This window comes from Podarcis filfolensis (genome assembly GCF_964270895.1).
Source record: "Podarcis filfolensis genome assembly, chromosome: 5".
Lineage (NCBI taxonomy): Eukaryota > Metazoa > Chordata > Lepidosauria > Squamata > Lacertidae > Podarcis > Podarcis filfolensis.
In genome coordinates this window covers 99,254,615-99,278,910 of record NC_139608.1, presented here as the reverse complement: position 1 = coordinate 99,278,910, position 24,296 = coordinate 99,254,615, and the positions used below count along the sequence as shown (strand labels likewise).

Genomic DNA, 24,296 nt, shown 5'->3' with positions numbered 1-24,296 from the left:
AACCTGAAGCATCCGCCCACAGGCGCAGTTTCACCACTTGCTGTGTGCTTTCTTACAATGATTTACTATCTAACTCTTCACTCTGAGGGCTTTCCGAGCTGCTTATGACAACTGATACATCTGAGGATGTACCAATTCAATTCAGAAAATAAATGTGTCTCAGCTATCAGAAAGCAATGTTTTGTGATTATGAAATGTTTTTGGCTCTGGTAGTGTCCTTGAGACATAGTTTGTCCTGATTCTAATGGTGATGTTTTGTATCTGCATTGAGGGAAATGCTGGTGCAGATCCAGCTTAGCTACCACAGAATCGTGAGTTTACAAGGCTGAACGCAGCTCAAATAAATGTGGGCCTAATTTATTTAATGATATTTCAAGTTAGGAAAGCGAACATTGAGACCAGATGTTTGCACTGTATTTTTGCTGGAAGGTACACAGCTGCACAGAGGAGACGCGGGTGGCGCTGTGGGTTAAACCACAGAGCCTAGGACTTGCCGATCCGAAGGTCGGCGGTTCGAATCCCCGCGACGGGGTGAGCTCCCATTGCTCGCTCCCTGCTCCTGCCAACCTAGCAGTTCGAAAGCACGTCAAAAGTGCAAGTAGATAAATAGGTACCGCTCCCGCAGGAAGATAAACTGTGTTTCCGTGCGCTGCTCTGGTTCTCCAGAAGCGGCTTAGTCATGCTGGCCACATGACCCGGAAGCTGTACGCCGGCTCCCTCAGCCAATTAAGTGAGATGAGTGCCGCAACCCCAGAGTTGGTCACGACTGGACCTAATGGTCAGGGGTCCCTTTACCCTTTACCTTTACACAGCTGCACAAGCTATCACCATGAATACAGAAGCTATGCATGTCCTCCCTCAATATTTTGGAAATTCTCTAGATCTGCTGCTATAGATATATATTTATTTTACAAAAATCCAACCTAAAATAAATACTATCTGTCTATGCTAAGATTGAAAAAGGATGTCAGGACTTTGGACGCTCTTCCTTCAAGCTGTTAGACATTGGTTCAGAGATGGGGGGGGCAGGAGAGTGGTCCAAAACGGGCAGTAAACTTGACTTGTCAGGTTTGCTAGGGAAACAGAAGGCCAGAGGCAAAGGAGTCAAGGCACCTTTGCTTGGCTAGTGGAAGACATGGCTCAAGAGACAAACACACATCTTACAAAGGCATCTGTGTTGTTACAGTTTTAGGGTAAACCCTGGAAATGAATAAATTCTAGGATTGTAATTATTTGGTGTGGGAAGGGAGAAATATAAGCTGCAGAGGAATTCCTGGGTAGCCTGGCCAAGCTAGGGCCATTAAGGTAAGGTTACCAGACATCCCCATTTCCTGGGGGCAGTCCCTGGATTTACTAATCAGTCCCCATACAAAATCCATTAAAGTTGAAAAGTGTCCCCAGATTCACTGAAAAAAAATCTGGTAACCCTACATTAAGGGAACAATACAGGGCCATTGAGGGGCGTTGCCAATGCAAGAGATTCCCCCCCCCCACCTTCCCTGAGGTGTGAACAGAGACAGGGGTTTGAAAGGTTATCAAGGAAATGAGGTATGCATTTTTTAAAAATATTTTTTTATTAAAGATTTCATTGTTTACAAAAACACATGCATTGTCTCTTTTTTCAAGCTGTGTTTTCTACAGATCAGTTTCATTTGTTGTGAGACATTAGTGTTGCATACAGAATTAGTTTAGGGGGAAAGAGGGGGAGTGGTGAGTGGGGTGGGGTGGTTGTGCTTCTATTCTACTTAGTGTATGTGTGGGGTTTTGTGTTGTGTTACTTGTATGGGTAGTCCTATTATTCGCCTGTTGTATTTCCTTGGTAGTGAGAGAGGTTGGGGGTGGCCTTGGGTGTGGTTGGTTGTCTTTGATTGGCTGTAGTGAGATTTGGTTTTTTGTGTGTAAGTGGGGTGTATGTCTGTGTATTTTTGGATCAGGTTAGCCAGATTGATTCGTATGCTGTTGGCGGGTTATTGTCGTTTTCTTGTTGGGCTGTGTATTTGATAAAGGGTAACCATACCGGGGTGAAGGCGTTTTCTTTTATTTGTCCCCATGTCAGTTTCAGCTTATTGGTTAGTTTTTCTAAGAAGGCTGTTCCCCATACTATTTGGTACCATTGGTCCATGCTTACTCCTGACAGGTCTCTCCAGTGTCTGGCTATGATGCTTCTGGCTGCTGAGAGTAGGTGGGTTATGAGCTCTTTATGATGTGAGATTATTATCTTGGAAAATGTTTAGTAGGGCCAGTTCTGGGGTGACTTCTAATACTTGATTAGTTATTTTGCATATTTCTTGTACAACTGATGTCCCAAAGAGTTGGATTTGGGGGCATTTCCACCACATGTGGAGGTATGTGCCTGTGAAGGTGCATCTTCGCCAACATTTTGTGTTTTTTTAAAAAATATTTTTTATTAACCGACCAATCAAATCAAATCACATCACATAAATTCTGAATTACAAAGCCGAATTTTAAATTTTTGTTGAGGGGACCCATATTTCAAGATCCAAAGGGGGATTCTGATCATCTTCTTGCTACTGCGTTAATGTCCAAATCAGTCCAAATAAAGTTCATAATTCTATCCAGTCTTATCTTGCTGTTTCCACATCTCATCTTGTTCGTATATTTTTTCTTTTTTTCTTTATGATCTCTTCTGATAATCTCCTTAAGCAGATAAACACCAATTATATCCTGTGTGGATTTTTCCGTTCGTCCAATCCTCGTATCGAGATGGTTTCCATATATCATCACTTTCATAAACTACATCGCTCTTTCCATCATTAATCTCAGGATCTGTCGTTCTTAAGTCCCACTGAGAAGTCACTCACAATATAAAAACATCTCTTTTCCTGCTCCCAGACTCAAGTCCTCCGACAGAGCTGGCCATCATGGCGACGGTATTTTTAACTGCGTCATTCCAAAGCTCTTAAACTTTCCACGCTCTTCTTAAAACATGCTTTGGTTAGAAAATTCATCTCCACACAGTCGTAAATCCACAGCTTAAGTCCTTAAAATGGCATTTCTGACTTGTAAGGAGGGGGGAATTCTTATTTAATCACATAGAGGAAAGAAAGGAAAGTTTTTTCCCCCTCCCCCATCCAGTCCCTTTGCCATACCGAGTCTTGGCATATCTTCCCATGATTGATTCTTGTTCCTCCGACTCTTCTTGTTTATCAGAGAACTCTTCAGTTAGCAGTCTTTACTCCCCCTCCTTCCTTGAAATATGTGCATTCGCTTCTTCCTAATTAATCCTTTTGAAGTTCTTGCAGCTAGCGGCGCGGATCAGAGACAGCGTCCAGGAGCACCGAAATCCACAGAAGGGCATTCTGCCTAGTGCCTCCATCCCCACAAATTTGGGGGTGGTATAGGGCACAGCAGGCAAAGGCAGCCCCCCCCCCCACAATTCTGGGGGGGGTAGGGAGGCTGTTTACTCCCATCACAGCCTCCTAATTACCTCCTGTGGGTCGGAGAGATGTTATTTTCAGCCATCTTCCGATGCGCCCCTAGTGGCCCCTCCGCATCCTCTCCAACATTTTGGTGAGGTTCCTGGATGTATTAGCACTAGTTTCTATGGTGTTAGGTATCATCTGTAAGTGACAGAAAAAGGGTTTTCTGAGAGGAAGAAATGGGAAGAAGGGCTGGTATTCATCTTGGGAAAGGCTGGCTACAGGCAGATTACACTGCTGCCTCTGGGTATGACCATGCTGTAAGATCTGGACTCCCTCCATGCAGACTGAAGGTATAAATAGGTGAATAAACCATATTTCTTAAAGCATGACAGTCTCCGCTGTGCCTCTCTATTCTCCAAAGGGACACAGACCTTGTGTGTGTGCCTGGGACCCCATGGGCTCTAACCACCACTCGACATAGAGAGCGGCAGGCATTGGGCTTTTGTAATACTATAATATAAGACTGTCCTACATCTGGTAATATATATATATATATATATATATATATATATATATATATATATATATATATATATAATTTGTTTGTTTGAAATTTTGCAACAACTTTGCCCCCTCCCCTCAAAAAGCTTTTGTGTCTGGATTTTCACTTTTTGAAATATGACAACCCTACTATAACAGAAGAGCCAGTTTCCAATGTTCTGTCTCTTTGTCAGTATCTAGCATAGTCACCATAGCGCATCAATGAGAAAATCTGTCAGGAGGCTGGCTTTGGAAGAGAAGAGGAAAAAGAATTGCTTTCCTAGTTTTGGAGGAAAAGGCATAGCTTGGGAGAGCTGCCTGGGTATGTCCCGCCTTCCCCCTCATTCATGCTAGGGAGAAGGAAGAAATGCCACTATAGGAGATTTGGAAGGGGAGGGGTGGGCAAGGGGTACAAGACTGCAAGGGCCCTTCCCTTCACCCTGGGACAATTACCTCATTTTAGATGGTGGGCTACTGTGATGTTAACACTACTGTCTCAGCTCTGAAATGGGAGGGTGGAACAGAGACAAAAAAACCTGTATTGCATTTTCTGAGGTGAGTGGCAAAACCTATATTTATGTCTGCAGGAAAGAAAGTTGCTGGGCAGTCAAACCTGTTCCATCAATATGTGTCAGTTTGCAAGATGTGTCATTAATGTCAGTTGGGAGCCAAGAGTTGACAGCAAGAACTTGTCATAATGAGGCAAGCAAATAGTTTAATCATGGCAAATATTTGTTTAAGCCTGAAAGCCGAGGTGTTTGGATTTAGTAGTTGCAAGTTGCCCTTGCATGGGCGCACCAAGAATAACTGCAGCAGCAGCAGCAGGGCACAAAGTACAGGAAGGATCGCTGCAGGACGTGAGTTACAACAGGATGGAAAAGGCACCACTTCTGGTGAATGGTTGTCAAGAGGAACAAAACAAGCTTCAAGCTCCAAGCATCATGGCTATGAGTCTGCAGTGTAGATGAAGTCTTCTGGGAACCAATCAGAGTTTCCTTTCTGGAGCTGTCCCGACATGGGGACAAAGAGGAGTAATGCAGGAAGAGTTGCAGCCGAGGAATGCTGGGGATGGCAGGACAGGTGTACAACAGTAATAATTTTGGGGATCCTGTCTTACAGCTGCTTTAGGTTGTCCAGTTCCACATTTGGTAGGATGTTCTCAGGGCAGCCTTTTAGAGGATGTAGCTGCACCTTCTGTATGGTATGTGGCTTCTACCAAAAGGGAAGATGAACGCCTCCTCCTTTTCTCTCCCCTGGCAACATTTTGCAGTGTGCTGTTTTGCATTGCTTGAGGCTTCCTTCTACTTCCCTGTGTGATTCTGGCCCACCAATGCTGCATTCTCTCGGGAAGAGGCCCATGACCTCACATCCGCTTCCTTCAACAGCAGTGCATTCTTCATTCTTGTCTGTGAAGCAGGTCACCATGTGTAAGAGCTACACATGATTGGAGCACCCGGTGTCCCATTTGCACACAGCAGGAGTTTGGCTGTTGGAGTTGCTTCATAAACAGCCATGTTTAATGTATGGTTATCAAAGGAAGCAACTGTGATGCTGGGCTCCCATCATCTTACATGCAAGTAGCACATGTGTAGGGCTATAAAGGTAAAGGTAAAGGGACCCCTGACCATTAGGTCCAGTCGTGGCCAACTCTGGCTTTATTGGCCGAGGGAGTACAGCTTCCGGGTCATGTGGCCAGCATGACTAAGCTGCTTCTGCAAACCAGAGCAGCGCACGGAAACACAGTTTATCTTCCTGCGGGAGCGGTACCTATCTATCTACTTGCACTTTGATGTGCTTTGGAACTGCTAGGTTGGCAGGAGCAGGGACCAAGCAACGGGAGCTCACCCCATCGCGGGGATTCCAACCGCCGACCTTCTGATCGGCAAGTCCTAGGCTCAGTGGTTTAACCCACAGCACCACCCGTGTAGGGCTATAGTGAATGTCATTACACCCTAACACTATTTAGCTAGTCAGATTCAGCTGTGTGCTGGCATAAGTGAAGGCAAACAAAACTAATTTAAAGAGAACAAACTGTTTCCTGCACTAAATAATCAGGAAGCTAATGGCAAATGAAACCTATTTAGTGCTATGTCTGCTGAGCAGGTAAACAATTTCATTTATTTTTCAATGATCACAAAGTGGGAGTATCTTGTTGTTGATGAAAAAACAATACCCCTCCTCCGCCTTCCAGCACACCTCTTCTTACAATATCACCCAACCAAATTGTTAAGTATCTATTGGTTCATCTCACACTTGCTTTCAAACCTGCTGCCATGCCTTGTTCTTTTCTCTGCTACAAGGAATAAATCCTTGACATTATGTGAACTGCTAGTCCTGGAAGATGAGATGACCCGCTGTTTTATCCTATGGGGGCAGGCAAGGCATTCTCAGATTTTGCTCACTGCTGTGTCACTGCCATGCCTGTACTTCATTAATCTGCAGAAGCTGTAGCCTGATATTGTTCTACTTGGATCAGATATGAGTTAATTGGGCATCTGGCTTGTTGAAATTGTTACTAGAGCAGTCAAAACTGGAAATGTACACAAGAGCTCCCTCCCTCCCCAAAACAAAAAATAACAATGGGAATCTAGTTTAAGTTAGGGAGTTGAAAAGGAAGAAATAGGGTAGTGGGGGATTAGGGAGGACAGCCTAGGGCAGGGAGGATAGACTTTCAAGTCAGGAGGCTTTGCTCCTTCCCCATCGCTCTGTGCAGCACAAGTGATGAGAAATGCAGCACATTATCTGAACAGTCTAAGCCATTTGCATGTTGTTCAAAGGCTGAAGAAAAGGTTGCCTTAAATCCAAAGGGTGAAGGGGGTCAGTGAGGGAGGGAGGAAGCAGAGAAGGGGGGAAGCAGAAAGAGTGAAATGCAGAGGGGTGTTGTTATTCATAGCCAGGATTAACCCTCTCTCCTCCAGTTCCTGGCAGTGATAAATGGCTGGGCTGACAGATCCTGTCAGGTCCTGCACACAGTGCCCCCCCCCCCCCGTGCTACTCAATTAAACTTCCCTCAGCTCTTCTCCCCCCCCCCCCCCCACTCTTCAGCAAACCCCTCAGTGGCAGCATTTGGGTCTGCAGGGGGTAATCGGAGATTCTGGGCAGTGCTCCATTTTAAAGCAATTGTTGGGGGAAGGGAAGTGAAAAGGATAAATGCTTTCCGTTGTTTTGATACCTTTCCAGTCTTTGCAGTGTACGGATTCACACACGCTAGTTCAGTTTCAAATCGGCATTTCTATTGTTTATGCTTCTCACTTTGGGGGAAGGTGAAGAGGAAACCTCATAGAAACTGAGGCCTTTTCTGAGAGGCTTATCCAACATATGATAGCTTACAGTTGTATACATTTGACAAGAAGATATAGGGGAGAACAGAAAGGGGAGGTGTGGAACCAATGGCAATATCTATAAGGCACAACCTGGAAACAAAGCCAGAAAGAATGAGGCTCTATTGAAAATTCCCTCTTTGCCGTAGATAAGAAGCAAACATATTGTTACATCTGTTTGCTCTGAGGTCCATATCACACCTAAGAGGCCACACTGAGGGCTATTTGTCTCCCAGTTGCCCAGCTTTGATGAGAGGAGGATGGAGGAAGTAGTAGCTGAAGGAATGAGACTTCAGCCACCTCCCTCCTTTAGACCTTTCCTGCTCAGCATGGGAAGGTCAGATAGAAGGGACAGAGCGGGCTTCCACAGTCGCATAATCTCTCCACTGATACAGATTCCAAATGCTTGAAGGATTCAATGTCAATGGCTTCAATTTACAAGAAAGGAGCTTCTGACTCAACGTCAGGAAGAACTTTCTGGTGGTAAGAGCTTTTGACAGTGGAACAGTCTCCTTTGGGAGGTTGTCAGCTCTCCTTCATTGGAGCTTTTAAAGCACAGGTTGGATGGCCATCTGTCATGGATGCTTTAGCTGAGATTTCTGCATTGCAGGAGGTTGGACTGGATGACCCTCGGGGTCCATTCCAATTGTACAATGCTCTAGTTCTCTGAAGGGCAGCTAGAGTGTTGATTCAATCTACCCTTCACAGAAGAAGCTTGCAAACATCCAGGCCTTTCCTCCCATGGCAACATGAAGTTTTATATGAACAGCTTTGCCACTTGATTTTACTGTACATATAGACTAAAGTCATACAGAGCAATCCTATTCAAGTCTGCTCAAAACCAGGAAGCCACATTGAGTTCAGGGGGACTTATTCCCAGGTAAGCAGATCCCCTTCCACTCATTCACGACAGCAATCATTTCCCTTTATTGTTCCCATATGTAATGTGTAATAACCTTTATTTGACCGAAGAGCAGGATAAACAGAAGTTCCTATTACTGTATTGGCCTGAATATAAGCTACACTTTTTTTTTCCAAATTCCGACTGTGAAAAGTTAAAGTGCAGCTTAAATTCACAACCTTGCAAAAATTGGTTTTTACAATATCTCTGCTGAAACAGACATACAGTAAAATGGAACAAAAAAAGTTTTATTGCCAATTTGCGAGCTTGAGACTGTTCACTTGCCATTTATGGGTGTGAGTGCCTGCAAAATTGTAGCAAACTGAACAGCGATTTGTGATTCTAGCAATTCTGTGGTAATTTTTGCGGGCTTGCAAGATCAAAGGCTTAAATGGGCTCGGAGTTACAATTCTACCAATAGCAGTGATTTTCAGCCTAATTTAACCTAATTTTAAGGGAGCGGCTTATATTCGGGTATGGTCTTTTTTTCTCCACCCCACCCTTGAATTTTAAAGGTGTGGCTTATTTGCAGGTGCGACTTATTTTCGGGCCAATACAGTATATAAAAGAGCAAGACCCTTAGTAGCATTTATGGATGGTCACATTTATATCATGCTTTTTCTGATGAAACTTAGCTTATTTTATCCTCAAAACAACCCTGTGGGTACACGAGTTTAGAGCAGGCAGGGGTTGCCAGGCAGGCAGGGGTTGGCCTGCCTTGGAGAAGGGTGAGCCAACCACCCCCGGTGGCAGGTGGCAATTCTCAGTTATTTCAATTGCCATTGGTTTTGTTTACAACTTGTCTGTAAAACATGATCTTGCGTAATATCTATATACTTAAAATGTAAGAGTTTAGAATTCAGAAGCAGATGCCTCCTGTGTTGTTTCTTGTGTATGCACAAAATAGCCCAAGCATACACTAGTTTCTTAAATGCATAAGCATTTGGGGAAGCAGATTGGCTGAATTGTTGACCACAAGAATCAACACAGGGCTGGCATTTCAGGTTGCAAAAGTTGGCCCATGGACAGTCAACTTAGATGGCCATGCAATATGAGTTTAAACCAGTGCTTTTTTTTCTAAAAAAAAGTTTAGGGATACTCTCATTTTCCTACTCATATTGAAATACTGCCCTTAATGGGGTCAAACTTAGATTCACAAAATGTTTAGGGGTATGTGTACCCCTGCGTTCCCCAGAAAAAAGCACTGGTTTAAACCGATTGGCACAGAGCAGTGGGCAGCTTGAGCCAGGCTGCTGTTTTGTTTAGTGTCTGGAGCGCTCGTTTTCATAATTAAGCCAGCTTTCCCCTTCCCCTTCCCCTTGTTTTGTTTTTTCAAACGAGGCTGAGGAAATGAGGGACTCAAAGGGATTCCTCTCCCCTGTGTGTACACTGCTGTAGCAACTTTTACATTGCTTTTGTGTGATCCCTTGGATGTTGACTGGTTTAAAAAGAAACTTCTGTGTGTCAATACATTGGATACTAGGGATGTGATTTCTGTTTTTTATAGGAAAGTAGGAAGCAATGAGAAGTAGTTTATATATTTTCTACCAACTATGAAAACAAGTTACAGATAGGTAGCCGTGTTGGTCTGCCATAGTCAAAACAAAACAAAATTTTTCCCCTTCCAGTAGCACCTTAAAGACCAACTAAGTTAGTTCTTGGTATGAGCTTTCATGTGCATGCACACTTCTTCAGATACACTGAAACAGAAGTTGCCAGATCCTTCTATATAGTGAGAAGGTGGGGAGGGGTATTACTCAGAAGGGTGGTGGGAATGGGTGATTGGCAGATAGCTGTGATGAGGGGTGCTTTTTCCTTGCTTTTTCCTGTAAGACCTATTGCAGTCGTTAAGAGTCGTCAACAGGCTCATCACAGCTACACAAGGACCTCCCTTTTTTTGCTTATGGTTATATAATTATGAACATTATTACCGTTATTTATAGAGAGTCTGACACATTAAGGCAGAACATTTCTCCCTTCACTCTTTTTTCTAATAGCAGTATTATGTTATTTGCAGAATATCTTCTTTAAAATCCCAACAAAGATTCATTTTTTTAAAAAAAGAATGTTATGCATGACTAGAGATAATCTATCAATTATTTGTGAAGCCTTTGTAACCAAAAAAGAAGTTGAAGATTTGAAAGCAAATCATCTTAGTGCAACAGACAGCAAATCCTGTCTTCAGAACTAGTGACTTAACAACTTGAAAGGGGGAAAAACATGATGTTACTAAATCATTCTGATGCTGTTTGACATCATTTATGAATTCAGTTTTGCTGAAATAATTGGACTGAGCTATTAATGAACTGGGGCAATCCATCCACATGTCCATCTAGAGGAGATGAATGAGTTGCAGATTCATAAGTAGTGAGGATCTATAATAGAAAAAGGGGATTCCTAGGACATACCACTTTAGCTACTATCTATGCCATATAAGGTTTCCAGCACAATTGATTTTCCCTATGTCTGTCTTGTATGCCTACAAATAGCTCTGAATTTTATTTTGGATTATGGAAATGCATTTAAATAACAAACAATCAGTAACCACTGGAATTTTATAGTGCTAAAGCTGCACAACTTCCTTTTGCTTAGAAGGAATAGAAAGGGCAAATGAATAACTGATTAAATAGGTCTAATCATTTCATGCAACCCAAAGTTGTATCACTGCATTTTGTTACACTATCCTTGTATTTTGAATTGTTAATGATTAATTCAGCAGTGCACATGATGGAAAATCTGTTCCTTGGCACACTGGCCAAGATATCCTAATGGATATATGTATGTAAATTGATAAAGATCTTCTGTGGAAAGCAAACTGAAATATCAAGAGTATTATACTAACCATGTCAAACTGATATGTAACACTGAAAAACTAAATAGTTTCTATTATTCTTGGTAGTAGTAATATTATCCTAAACCACTGATTGCAAGTCCTCTCTATTGGTTAACTCTCCTGCCCACTCAGTCATTTTTCCAAAACAAGTGTTCTGTGAAGAAAAGGGAATGACTGTTGTTAGTTTTCAGTATAGGCATGACCTTAGTGCAGTGGTTTTTGAAATGCTCAACCTTGAAGAAACTATTTCTACATCAGCTAGTCAGCCACAGAATTCTTCACCTACCATGAGCAGTGGCAGACCTGGGGGTCTCAACTTTCAGCAGTGCCCTGTGCAACACCAAAATTCAGCACCCCCCCGCCTCTCACACTCCATTCTAAATCATAGTTACAGCTCTGTGCCCAGGGCAACGGGACCAGTCACACTGCACTAAATCCCCCTCTGCCATGAGCCCCTTGCATATTGCCCTAGTCCATTCTCTAGGGCACACATTCACTTTGCGTAAGCCTTTTGGGCCTCACTGTTGCCCACAGTGACCTTAGAGTTCACATCAGAACACATCTGCACTGTCCCGTGCCTGCATATTGCAGGAAAGATTGGAAGTGATGGAAAGCTTGTCCTCTATTACACCTATTTAGTTAATTATTTAATTGATGTAAAGATGGTATCGGACTCCTAGTAAATTGGCAAAAATCTATAAGTCAGAATCGGTCCTGCTGGAAATGCAAAGGGAAAGAAGGTACTTCAATATATGGTGGTCATGCAAAATAGCAAAAGCTTTCTGGGAATGATTTATAATGAGTTGGGGGGGGGAATGACAACTTTTGTGAAAAAAACAGAAGCTTTTCTTTTAGGTATCATTGGTGGAGAAGTACCTAGTGAACAGAAGAAAACTTTTTATGTATGCTACCACAGCTGCCTGAATGATTTATGCCCAAAAATGGAAGGAAAAAACAAGAGCCAGTGTGGTGTAGTGGTTAAGAGCGGTAGATTCGTAATCTGGGGAACCGGGTTCGCATCTCCGCTCCTCCACCTGCAGCTGCTGGGTGACCTTGGGCCAGTCATACTTCTCTGAAGTCTCTCAGCCCAACTCACCTCACAGAGTGTTTGTTGTGGGGGAGGAAGTGAAAGGAGAATGTTAGCCGCTTTGAGACTCCTTCAGGTAGTGATAAAGCGGGATATCAAATCCAAACTCTTCTTCTTCTGACAAACGAAGATTGGCAATTAAAACTAATGGAGTACACAGAAAACAAGATTAAATACTTTTTAAAACAGAGTGGGGAAAATTTAATACTTATTTGAAGGTACATTGTAAACAAAGTAAAACATTAGCAGGACTGATACGTGCAGTAAGTTAACTAGAGGGAACGTAAGGGAAAATTAGTAAATAGACTTTAATTGGATATGCAATAATAAAAAGACATAAAATAAATAACCATGGAAAGAAGGGGAGGAAAGTCAAAGGGAAAGCACATTGGATTTGTAAAGATTATGTTTTTGTTTAAAATATTTGTAAAATGTGAAAATGAAAAATAAAATTATATAAAAATTATTTAATTGAAGGAACTACTCAGACTAATAAGGGCGCAGCAAGAGCACTGTGTGCTAGGAGCCGAATCCTATAATATATATATATATATATATATATATATATATATATATATATATGAACTAGCATATGCAAATTTCAGTCTCTTTTTGGTAATGTTTCCTCTTTTTACCATCCTGTTCATAGTGATTGATCTACAAGGGCTAGTAGAGAATTTTTTTAACTGAAAGTTCAGAGTCTGGGCCCCCACTGGTCTTGGAGCAGCATATCAGTTCCTCCTCTAGCCGCTGCCCCCCCCCCCATGGCAGACCTGAAAGAGTTGCATCTACATGTAAAAGAGCTGGTGCTGTGTGTTTCATGAGTGTGTGAGAGAGATGCCACATGTGTGTGTTTGCTTGCATGTGTGAGATTGCCCCATACGCGCATTAATTCTCCACACACAAAAAAACCATCTGAAAAAGTCTGAGCTGTTGTTTAAGTAAAGATAAAATCAGCAAACGAAGTATTTAATTATAAAGGAAGGCTTTGTGGGAAAGAGGCAGATGCAGCCGCAGAATGAGTTGTTATGCCAATCTCTAAAAGCACCTGTGCCCCCAAGGTCCTGTAGGTACTAAGCAAACAGTAGTGTTTTGTAACAACTGCAATTTTTAAACGTCATGTAATTTTTTTTGATGACTGAAACACTTCACACCTCAGTATAATTTTCATCTCAGGTCCCTTCACAAACTTTTCAAGTTTTAATTAAATCTGCCACATCTTATTGTAAGAAAGGATTTTCTACTCCCACTTTACTGAGCCAAGAAGACAAGCTGGCCATCACTTAAGAGTCAAACAGGATGTGGCTGCTGGTGTTCAATGCCTACTCTAGCACAGTGTTTTCCAAACCAATAGCTGACACTATTTTTTTCTGAAATGAAAAGAAAGGAAAAAATGCTGTTTCTTTCTGCCTCTGACCTTTCCTGCTTTCCAGAAGGCATTCTAGATTCTTAAGCACCTCCCACTGATAAGGAGGGTAGCGCCGTGCTCCTGAATGACCTCTTTAAGCGGAAGTGCTTCCCAGATCCCAGGCAGCCCTACCCATGGCAAAGAAGGAAGATCATTGATAAGCTCTTTGTAGGGTTGCCTCTTCAAATATTTTTCCCTGTCTTCCTTCCTTCTCTCCAAAAATGTCCAAGTTCGGGAGATTGTTTCCCAGTACGGACAGGGAGAGAAATTATCTGAGGTAGGTAAACAAAAAAAATAATTTCTAGCTTACGTGAATGTATACGCCTTTTATTTTGGACTGCAGTTAATTGATTAGTTAGATTAATCAATTGAAAACCTTTTGATTGATTAAAAGAGCCCACAATTAATTGAATGTCAGGTTTTAAAAAAAATAATAAGTTTAATACCGCTATAAAAACTTTAGTTTTCAGAAGAGGCATTCCCCGTTCTTACACAGAAAGGAATGCCTCTTGCAGGAAGGTGTCTTCTGTGACACACACATCTGGCCATGCAAAACTGAAGAAAGGCCCCTGAAATTGCAGGAGAACTTGGAAAAGCAAACATATTTATTAAGCACCCCATTTTGCAGTGGTCACCTTGGCCTGTCCAAGAGAAGTGAGGGGAATGAGATATCCCTCCCTTTCCTCTGCCCACTTGCTGTTTGGGTGCTGCTACAGAAGCCTAATAAACAGGGCAAGAAGAAAGATGGGAGGAGTTTGGGGGTGGATGACATCTTTCTGAATCTGGATTGCCTCAGAGATCAACCAAGCTATTTTCCAACTAATCTGACACAAGCTCAGAGGATTTTGCCCGTCTTCTGCCTCCATGGATATATAACAAATTTAAGACAATACAGACAACCAATTTACCAAGGCTCTTGTTTTATGTGTGTGCAAAGATATGTGGGTCCCATTAGTTATTTTGTCAACTAAAGCATATAGGATTGATAAACTAAGGCTTATTTATTCAGGTAACAACCGTACTTTTATTGACATGTTGGACATGCTACAAACCCCTGACTCTGGGAATCCTTCTATAATTGAGCACAACCAATGCATTTGTAACTCCAAAACCTACAAGTGCATGCATTAATTTATCATGAAAAATTATCATTTAGACCCAGGCAGAGTTCTGTCTCTTCTCTCTTTCCTCCTCCATTTACCCCCTAATAATAAATAGTAAAATATGAGGAGGAGGAAACAGGATTTTTGTTAATTTAAACAGGAAAGGTTGATGGAAACCAAAACAAATGAAACTGTTGTCAAAGTAAAGTATGTTCTAGGTCACAAAGGTTCTAACACCTAACCTAAGAATGGGTGGGTATGTTTGGAATAAAGGAAGGGAGGACAGGGAAATGATGGAGTTTCATAGATAAGTTTGGTGGAATGAAAATAAACAAAAATGAATGGGAAATCAAAACAAGATAATCACATGGATTGCTGGTTTGTTCCCTCCCTATATGGAAATGAATTATGTGTTTTTAGAGTTCAATATAATTTTAAAAGAACTCTCTGTTGAAATTTCCCTTCATTTTAATCACTGTTGGTTCCAATAACGTTGCTAATTATGTTGTTATGTTAACTATGTGTCATAGCTGAACCAGTGTAAAATGCCACATTCTAAATCTAAGGCCAGGTTTGAACAGTTAGACCAAGGCACCTTACTCTCAAGAATCACCATGACAATTTGTCAGGGGACAGCCTGTTTTCTGCTGTTTCAGCACCACAAATACAAATGACAAGAGGAACATTATTGCAGCTCCAACTTCAGAAAGGTCAGTGTGGTTCCACTTGGATCTATAAAACATCTTCACCCTGGCCTAGCTCCCTGGCTTAAATCTTGACCTGGCCAATTCCTATTTCTTCTCCAGATCACCAACCCTAACAACCAGCTTCTTAGGTACTGTGGCAGGTAACATTTCTTTATTTCATGACAACAAAAACTTTATAGATGGCCTACAATGTAGACATCACCAGCTTAACTGACAGCTCAACTCATTTCTCTCTTTTTCTTTAAATAGCTAAAGTACGGGGTACCACGTGCATACCCTGCAACATTCGTCAGATGAAAATGGGGACATTTCTCACTCCCCCTCAAATGACCCTCCATTGTTCGTCATTCCCCCCCCCCCCGAGCATTTCCACCACCACTACACAAATGGTACACAGCACACATGCCTGAGAAAACCCCAGTTTTATTTTATTTTTTGGTAGATTTACAAAAAGGGGGGAGACACCAATTAATAAATTTTAGAGGGGCAATAATAAATAAAGGGGCAAGATTAGATGTGGACACACAAAGCATTCAATAAAAAAAATAAAAAAATCTATACTTCTTTGTACTCTCCTCTGCTTCCCCTTTCCTCCTGCCCAGAGCGGCCCTGCCCTCTGCTTGCCCACCAGAGCTGGCATGTCGTGCAGGGCTGGTGGTGGCAGCTCCTCCTCCTCCTCCCCCATTCTCCAGCAGCTGCCACGAGCTGCCCAACGGAGGAGGCCAGCAGCTGCCCTGGAGGGACAATGAGATGCTCCCTCCTGGCTGCCAGGGTCCCTGCTGCCCAGGGCAACTGTCAGCTCCTCTCCTCCTCCTCCCAGAGCTCAGTGGCAGCAGCACTGGTGGGAGAAATGGGGACATTCCAGGATCAAATCAGAAGCTGGGATTGCTTTTGTAATTCCTGGATTGTCCCAGGAAAATAGGGACTTTTACATATTGTGTTTTGAGTCTGGTCTACAGTTTAAACTGTTTTGTTTTGCTTTGGGAGACACCCAGAGAATTCCTGTTTTGGGAAGTCCTATAAATGCAGTTAATAAATTAACCTTAGTTACCCAGGATTAAGCGCCACAGAATTCAATAGGACTTATTTCCAAGTAGACATGGTTAGACTTGCAGCCTACGGTAGCCATGAAACTAAAAAAACCTGGCTTGTTCATCTTGTTATGTCTTCCCATGACCAGGAACTCTGTGTTGAACCCGTTAAAGTAAGGGAACCTCATTTCCCTTCATTCATGTAAAGTTCTGTTAGACGACTACGTGTATCCACGGTTACACTTGGTGCTCGTCCTACTGATACTAATTCTGCTACATCTTTGTTGTCATCTGTGGGCCTGAGAGCACCTGGCCCCTTCCCAAGCCTCCTTTTTGCTGCTGAGGCAATTTTGGTTTTGTTGCTGGTGATTTTGTAATTTCTTCTAAATTTCTGGAACCTATCTCCTCCAACTAAAACATTTCACTTCTACCTGCTAGGAACCTAAGGTGGCATTCATGTTTAGGAAGAAAACCATAACAACTTGTCCCCATCCATGTGAACTTACTGACCTCCGTGGTCATGAGCTGCCCCCCAGATCCAGAGCCTACCGGTTGCCACTGCCCAGCTAAAAATTTTGATTCAGTTCTCATATGGACTGTGCCAAGCTTGTGAAACCCTTAGTTCCGTTCCTAACCTGTTGTTTAAACTGCTTCCCTTCAGGGAAAAATAACATGCAATTAAATTGTTAGAACACTGAAACATACAATTCAAAGAGAACCCAACTTCACACTTTGAAGGGAATCTCAGGAAAAGTTTTCTGAACCATTTTGGGAGGGCTATGAGCTATTTTCAGTCTGTCTGATCCCATTTCTCCACATTTAGGGCTCTTCATGTTGTGCCATTTGAACAAGTGGCTGTGTTTTAATTTTGGGACTGTGCGATCCATGGGCGTAGCCAAGGAGGGGCAGGGAGGCAGTTGCCCCCCCATCAATATGAATCAATACAAATCTGAAGTTCTGCTCCCCCAAAGCCTGCCCTCCTCCCCAACAAAAATCCTGGCTACACCCATAGTGCGATCATTTTGTAAATATTGTGTTGAGTCAGTCAGGACTGGTGGAAGCTGAACAAGCTTTTCAAGAAGATGTGTGGCTTTTTCTATTTTTTTAAAGAGAGGAGCAATCCTTTAAATTCTTATTCCAGACTTGCAGTTAGCTTACTATTCAGCAAAATATGTAATTATCTCTGTCTCCATTCTTCTTTGCATTGTTTCAGTTTTCAATCCTGTCCCAGGAGGACTTATGTTAAATCTTATCCGACATTGGTCCTTGAATCAAGGGGATGGAGCAGCTCCCCTGTGAGGAAAAGGGAGCAAGCAGTGTTTTGGACTTTTTAGTTTAAGGAAAAGGCAAGTAAGAGATGACATAATAGAAGTTTGTAAAATGATGCAAGGCATGGAGAGTGGGTAGAGGGAAGTTTTCCTCCCTTTCTCATAACACTAGAACTCATGGACATGCAATGAGGCCGGAGGCTGGAAGATTCAGGACAGAGAAAAGAAAATGCATCGTTAAAACTATGGAACTCACTTCCACAGGAGGCCACCAGCCTAGATGGCTTAAAAGAGGATTAGAGGAATTCATAGGGGGGGAGGAGAGGGCTACTGAAAGCTCCTAGCCAGCAATGGAGGCAGCAGTGCTTCTGAATACCAGTTGCTGGAACCTGAAGGAGGGAAGACTTCCTCTTGTGCTCAGGTCTTGGTTTCAGGTTTCCCACCGGCATCTGTTGGCTCCTGTGAGAACCTGGGCTGGAGGGGCCCCTGGCCTAATCCAGCAGGTTTTCTGATGCTCTGATGCTCTTTTCTCTGCAAAACAAGAAAAATGCCACCCTGCCCGCTCTCTGAAGGGATCAGCTATGAGGGATGTAGTGAGGTAGCCCTACCTAGAATGCATAATAAATTGCTATTAAAGGCACATCAATCCTAACTAATTATTTGGATACATTTCTGGAGAAGATGGCATGCTCAGGTGTCTTCTCCCTCATGGGCTAATTTTTATATGCAGGAAACAAGTGTATATTGAGCTGCCACTGTTTTTCTGAGCAAGCTGTTGTTAGATAAGCTCTGCTACAATAAGAAAGGATTCAGCCCAGCATTCGAAGCTTGTTTATGGCTTTACTTGACAATCTGTGCTTGCATGGGCTGTCACTTGGTCAAAGTTAGGCTGACACGGAATATGTTTTTGAAATGTCAACCCTTGGCCTTTGTCCCCCCTGTTTTATGTTCTCCAACCCTACACAGCTGTGTAAGCATCATGCAATGTAGACCCCATGGCCATCTCAGGGGTGGGTTACTTTGAGGCCAATGCCTTGACCCCTGCCAGGTGTTGCTGAGGCCTCCAGGTCCTTGTATTGATGTCACTGCCGGGGGCAGGAAAACAAAGTGGGAACTGTGATAGGAGCATAGAACTATTGAGCTACTCAACAGAATTGCATAAAGCTGGAAGGGTGTAAAGAGGTAACGTGTAGCAGAACAGACTTGGGAGGTCTTAGGCAAATCTCTCTCTTTCCTTATGTCACCAGCTGAGAACCTGCAGAATGGGAATGCTGATATTGATACTGATCTTGTATTGAGTTAATGTATGTAAAGCACTTGAGCATGTGTATCACTTCCTCCAATATTGAACACAAATGTTGAGAGCTGATAGGATCAGACCCAAAACAGTCACTGGGAAACAACAGGGGAGGTGCCAGCCTCCAGGGAAACCCCAAGATTTACAAAATCTTTTTTAAAGAAAGTGCTAATTTCCCCAAAACCAATTTGGTGAGAAATGATCGTGCTCAACAATCATGGAATGCTGCATGTCAGTTGGAAATGAAGAACAGAAAATTGTGTGAGAGAGGGGAGACAGGGAGGTATCTAGATGTACAGCAGGGCTTTCCCTTTATTGGGAGAAAAGATGCAACAGCAAATGACCCATTTCAGATGTTTCCTTGTGATAACCTGAGAGTTGCTTCTCAGGTATAGGGTTGTTGTGCTAGTCTGCAGCTTTTGCATATGAGCCATGTGTGGCCCAAGTGAAGGCATTTTTTACACATTAGCACACCCAGCCACATGGGAGCTGCAATATGCCATGGTGCTCTTCTGCATGGCTGTGGCACGTATGTGAGTACCCAACCCCACTGGGAACATGAGTCTTTTCTATTCAAACATCACTGTTGTCTGTTGGTGCCAAATGTTCTCCATATGTTTTTGCTTCAAAAGTAGTGATTTGGGGTGACTATTTATTTTTTTTTTTAAAAAAACTTTTTTAAAAAAATGTTTTAACTGTTTTAGCTGAGTTGATTGACATCCTACACCCTTTCAAAATGTGTTGGGGGTTTATTTAGGTTGTGGTTGTTTTTATTTTGATTATTTTGTGGTTTTATATTCTGATTTTATCCTGTGAACCACCCTGAGACCTGCAGGTATAGGATGGTATAGCAATTCAATAAATAATAATAAACACCGCACACACCACGGAAAAAACTATTCACACTCCCATGGTTTTTCACAGCTGTTTATAGTCATTGTCTCCCCTCTCTTTGTGGTGACCATTTCTCCTCTGCATAATTCTTCACTGAGTGATCTCAATGCATCAGTGATGCTGACATGATGACATTACAGGGTCATAGAACAAATCAGTGTATGTCCCTGCTACCATAACTTTTAATTTTATTTCATTCTATAAGCAAATTTCGTTCAACAGAGGGAGGGCTATATTTCTTAGTCTGCTCACATGGCAATCTTAGAGAATCAGAATAAATTTTAAGAATCTAACTTTTAAGAATAATAATGATTGTCAAAAGGGGGAGGGGGCTTTCAATTTCAACTAAAAATTTTTTACAAAACTGGTTGAGCACTAATTCACACATATTGCATCCATGTGAGGTAACACCAAGAGGAAGCAGCTGCAGTGAAGCTCTCCCCGTGAGTTTTTGTGATGGGGGCCCATCTGTGCAGACACGTCACACACATGGTGGGCCTACCAATTAAGAGTCTTGGTGTGATATCAGCTACATGGAGTGGCTACATAACCAGTAATTATTTTTATGTGTGTGACCTCAGCAGATTAAAATTTGCTGTAATACTCATTTGACTGGGTGAATGTAAGAAATTTAAAGGGACGCAGGTGGCGTTGGTGGTCTAAACCACAGAGCCTAGGGCTTGCCGATCAGAAAGTCGACGGTTTGAATCCCTGTGATGGGGTGAGCTCCTGTTGTTCGGAACCTGCTCCTGCCAACCTAGCAGTTCGAAAGCACGTCAAAATGCAAGTAGATAAATAGGTACCACTCTGGCAGGAAGGTAAACAGTGTTTCTGTGCGCTGCTCTGGTTCGCCAGAAGCGGCTTAGTCATGCTAGCCACATGACCCGGAAGTTGTTTGCGGGAAAATGCCGGCTCCCTCTGCCAGTAAAGTGAGATGAGCACCACAACCCCAGAGTCGTCCGCGACTGGACTTAACGGTCAGGGGTCCCTTTACCTTTACCTATGTAAGAAATTACCTACCAAGTGTTCTTTTGAAACTATTTGTGTGCTGTCAACCATTGTTTAGCTTGTTAATCATCTGATTTTAAAAATTGATTTATTACATTTAAATAAATACATATCACACCAAAGCCTTATTGTAGAAGTCTTTTGCAATGCCAAATGAAGTATAATTTGATGCTATTCATTGTTAAAAGGGTTTTTAATTTCGCTATAGCAGTAACAAAGCAAAATACCCTCAAGAATCAAGATGTATGCTCATGATTTGCAATCCCACCTATTAAAATGTCTCATCTCTGAGTTCTTACTTGTGCTGCCCAAGAAAGTACATTTTGCTGGTTACAACTAAGGTAATATGCATACTACAACCTAACCTAATGCAAAGTACAGATTTTGAGTGCCCTAACCAATCTACAATTCCAAGGATTTGGGGATAAAAACGGCATTACAGCTGCACTGTAGTATAATCATAGCCCACAACTGCATATGTGGTAAACTATATACTTTCTGGTTTCACAACAGGTCACACAGATTGACCAAAAGCTGAATGACATCCTGAATGCTCTTGAGGCTCAATTTATCAAGCAGCAATCAGCAGACTGGACATCATCTTCAGCTACCCCTAGAGCTAGGCGGTTGCGGTCTTCATCAGGCTCACCTCCGCTGAGCCGTAAGATGTGAAAACAACTCAACAGTATTGCACCATCTTTCTCATTCTTTCATAAATAGCTGTAGTTGGTGTTGAGATCCAAGTTTGCAACTGATTAAATGGATCCATGAACAGAAAGAGTAAGACACAAGGCACCTTCCCACATGCCCTTCTTTTAAACCTAACACCTTCCTCATCCTGTCTTCCTTCATTTCATCAAATGGAACCAACAGGATGTGGTGACGCTCAGAAGGAACAGAGGTAAGAAACTTGTTTGAGAGAGAGGCTTCACCAAGAAATAAGATTAGTCAACTCTGTATGTTAGGATGAGTTTATTCCTACAAAAAGAGATGTCAAGGCTTGTCTGGAAACCATCTTCTGATTTGGACATTCTTCCTCTTGTTATCCAGCTGAGGACATTAGCACTCACTGATGAGGGAAATGCACTCTGTACTTGCTCAGAGGCAGTTTCATCTGCTCATGTGTATTCCAGAGTTGATCCACAACATTGAAAACATGCCATGGGCAAGCCCTGGCTCAAACAAAGCCCTGGATTGACAAGCCTTGTTTTCTAGTAGTGAGCTAACTCTGCTACAGTTTTCAAGCAAAGGATCCTAATCTAGTGAATGGTTAAGACATTACCTCAACACAAGACACCAGATTTTTCAGAATATATGTATAAAATGTGTTGAACCATACACATGTGTAATATGGCATTACCCAAGGACAGTAGTAGTGTGAATTCCGCTTTAATTTCCCCACTACCTTTCATAGTTTTGAGTTTTCCAGTTGGTTTTCAGTGAGATGAATATACTCCTTTGTGGAAAAATCCTGTTTTCCACAAGGTGGAGGAGTAGAAAACACCTTAAATTTATATTTTCAACCTTTTGATTAGCAAGTTATTGACAGCCATACTCTGTGTCACCGAGGAAAAATGTGTAACACATCAAGGGAACTAAAGGAAGAACCTATGCTATTATTAGGAAACAGTGTTTGCAATGAGACAGAAACATGTTGAAATGAAGAGCAATGGTGCTTTGGATACAAATATTTTAATACCTGTAAGCTGCACGAATTCCCATTTATAAAGTTAATTTTCATTCATAAGTGAGACTAAGGGTATGGAAAACCTGACATTTTCTTTCTGCCGATGTTTCTGCCTTCCTACCATCTGGTGTCACATGATTTTTGTAAAGTGGATCCAAATTATTATTCTGTTTCACATGCATATTATTTACAACTGTGCATCTCATTCCACATTCAAAAGACAGTGTTGAATTATTATTTTTGCATATTGCATTCACACTAGTATCCAGACTTGTGCTTCATGTTTTTCATTCAAAGGACAGGTCATGGTTTCACGTTGTCTATACAATTGACCCTCATGTTTCAGCCTATTGCCCATCATGTTCCTCCATTTTTAAAAAATCAGCAGTGAAATTCAAACCTGAGTAGATCCAAATTGTAGTTGTGTTGCCCATTCAAATGTTCAAGCAGCAGTACAGCTCTGAATCACTGTAATGTATTGCAAGTGCATTATTTATACATCATAAATCAACACAGGTCTACACCCTTGTTGTTGCACATTCCATGGGAAGTTGGCTTGATTGTCACAGGCACATTGAAGCCATTGCTTTTCAGCAACAATATTTGCAAACTTAAATTGTGGATATGGAGATTTATTTATTTATTGCTTTGGGGGGAGGAGGGCCCATAGCTCAGAGATAGATTCCTTTTGGTCATTTGCCCAGGTGGGCAAAGCTGAGTCTGATCCACTCCACCCAACTCTCCCACCCATGTCTCAGTGATACAGGCCAGGTCAACTCCCTCATCCACAGTTAAGTTAGAGGAGCAAGGTCTTAGTATGAACCAACCAGCTATTTAAATGAAGCACTACTAAATCATCTCTGGCAGTATTGCTCTATACTGCAATAAACATTTTAATTTTTTTGAATGGACATGATGCAGATGGACACTAGCTGTTATGCAAATAAATGAGTTTTGTACATATAAAACATTGTTGCACTTTTAATGTAACTTTGATTGTTTATTGAATACTAAAGTATCATCTTTTTGAAATGTCCATGATCTGTACATTGCCTATGTAATAAAGTATCTTGTACTTCAGAAAAGAATTCAAATGAACCAATTGGGAAATAATGTAAATAGCATGCCTCAACTGGAAAGTGTTTGTGTTTATTAAAGCCTCTTTAGACATTCATTTTGTCATACAGTTTCTCTTGGAATTCTCCAGCTAGTTAGCATGATTGCAACATTAAAAGATGGCTTGCACATGTAAATGTCTCCTCACAGATGTGACTCCATCTTAGACAGAACAATCACATTGGCTCAAGTACAATGCTTTCCCATGGACTCAGTTCACACATACAGTTGCTGTTTGTCAAGGGTGGAATAATCCAGTGTAGCAAAGCAATGTGACATGCATGCACCTCTGTGAAAAACCCTGTAGTGGGGTGAGGAACTTCAGGCCTAGAGGCCAAATGTGGCCTCCCCGGCCTCTCCACCTGGACTTCATAATGCTCCCCAAGCTGCATCCCACACTCCTCGAGCCATACTCTTCACGGACCCTCAAGGGTGCTGACTTGGGCCAACGTTGGAGCATGCTGTGCTGTAGTGATGCCGCGATGTGACATGATGACATCACATATGTCATGTCATCATGACAGAATGGCTCCGGCACTGTGGTGGTGGCTGGACCAGGGCCTCCTCACCCCCACCTGCCCCCACCGCCTTACCTCTGGCACTCAGTTCCTGGTCCAGTTGTTGCCATGAGGGGGCCACACACTGAGGCAGCCACTGAGGTACGGGGCAGAGGCCAGGCACCCATGGGCACCCACAGTAAAAGGTTTGTGGGT

General features: G+C 42.3%; 1 protein-coding gene across 7 annotated transcripts in view; it reads left to right on the top strand.

Moving 5' to 3' along the window:
* Positions 1–23,640, top strand: part of LOC310763441 (potassium voltage-gated channel subfamily KQT member 1-like) — a 793,949-nt gene extending 770,309 nt beyond the window's left edge. For all 7 annotated transcript variants that reach the window (XM_083615632.1, XM_083615636.1, XM_083615634.1 and 4 more), the window contains one exon: positions 21,294–23,640. In XM_083615632.1, coding sequence (XP_083471758.1) covers positions 21,294–21,452 — 159 coding nt within the window. In that variant the 3' untranslated portion in view covers positions 21,453–23,640. The remainder of the gene's footprint in view (positions 1–21,293) is intronic.
* The last annotated feature ends 656 nt before the right edge of the window (positions 23,641–24,296 follow it).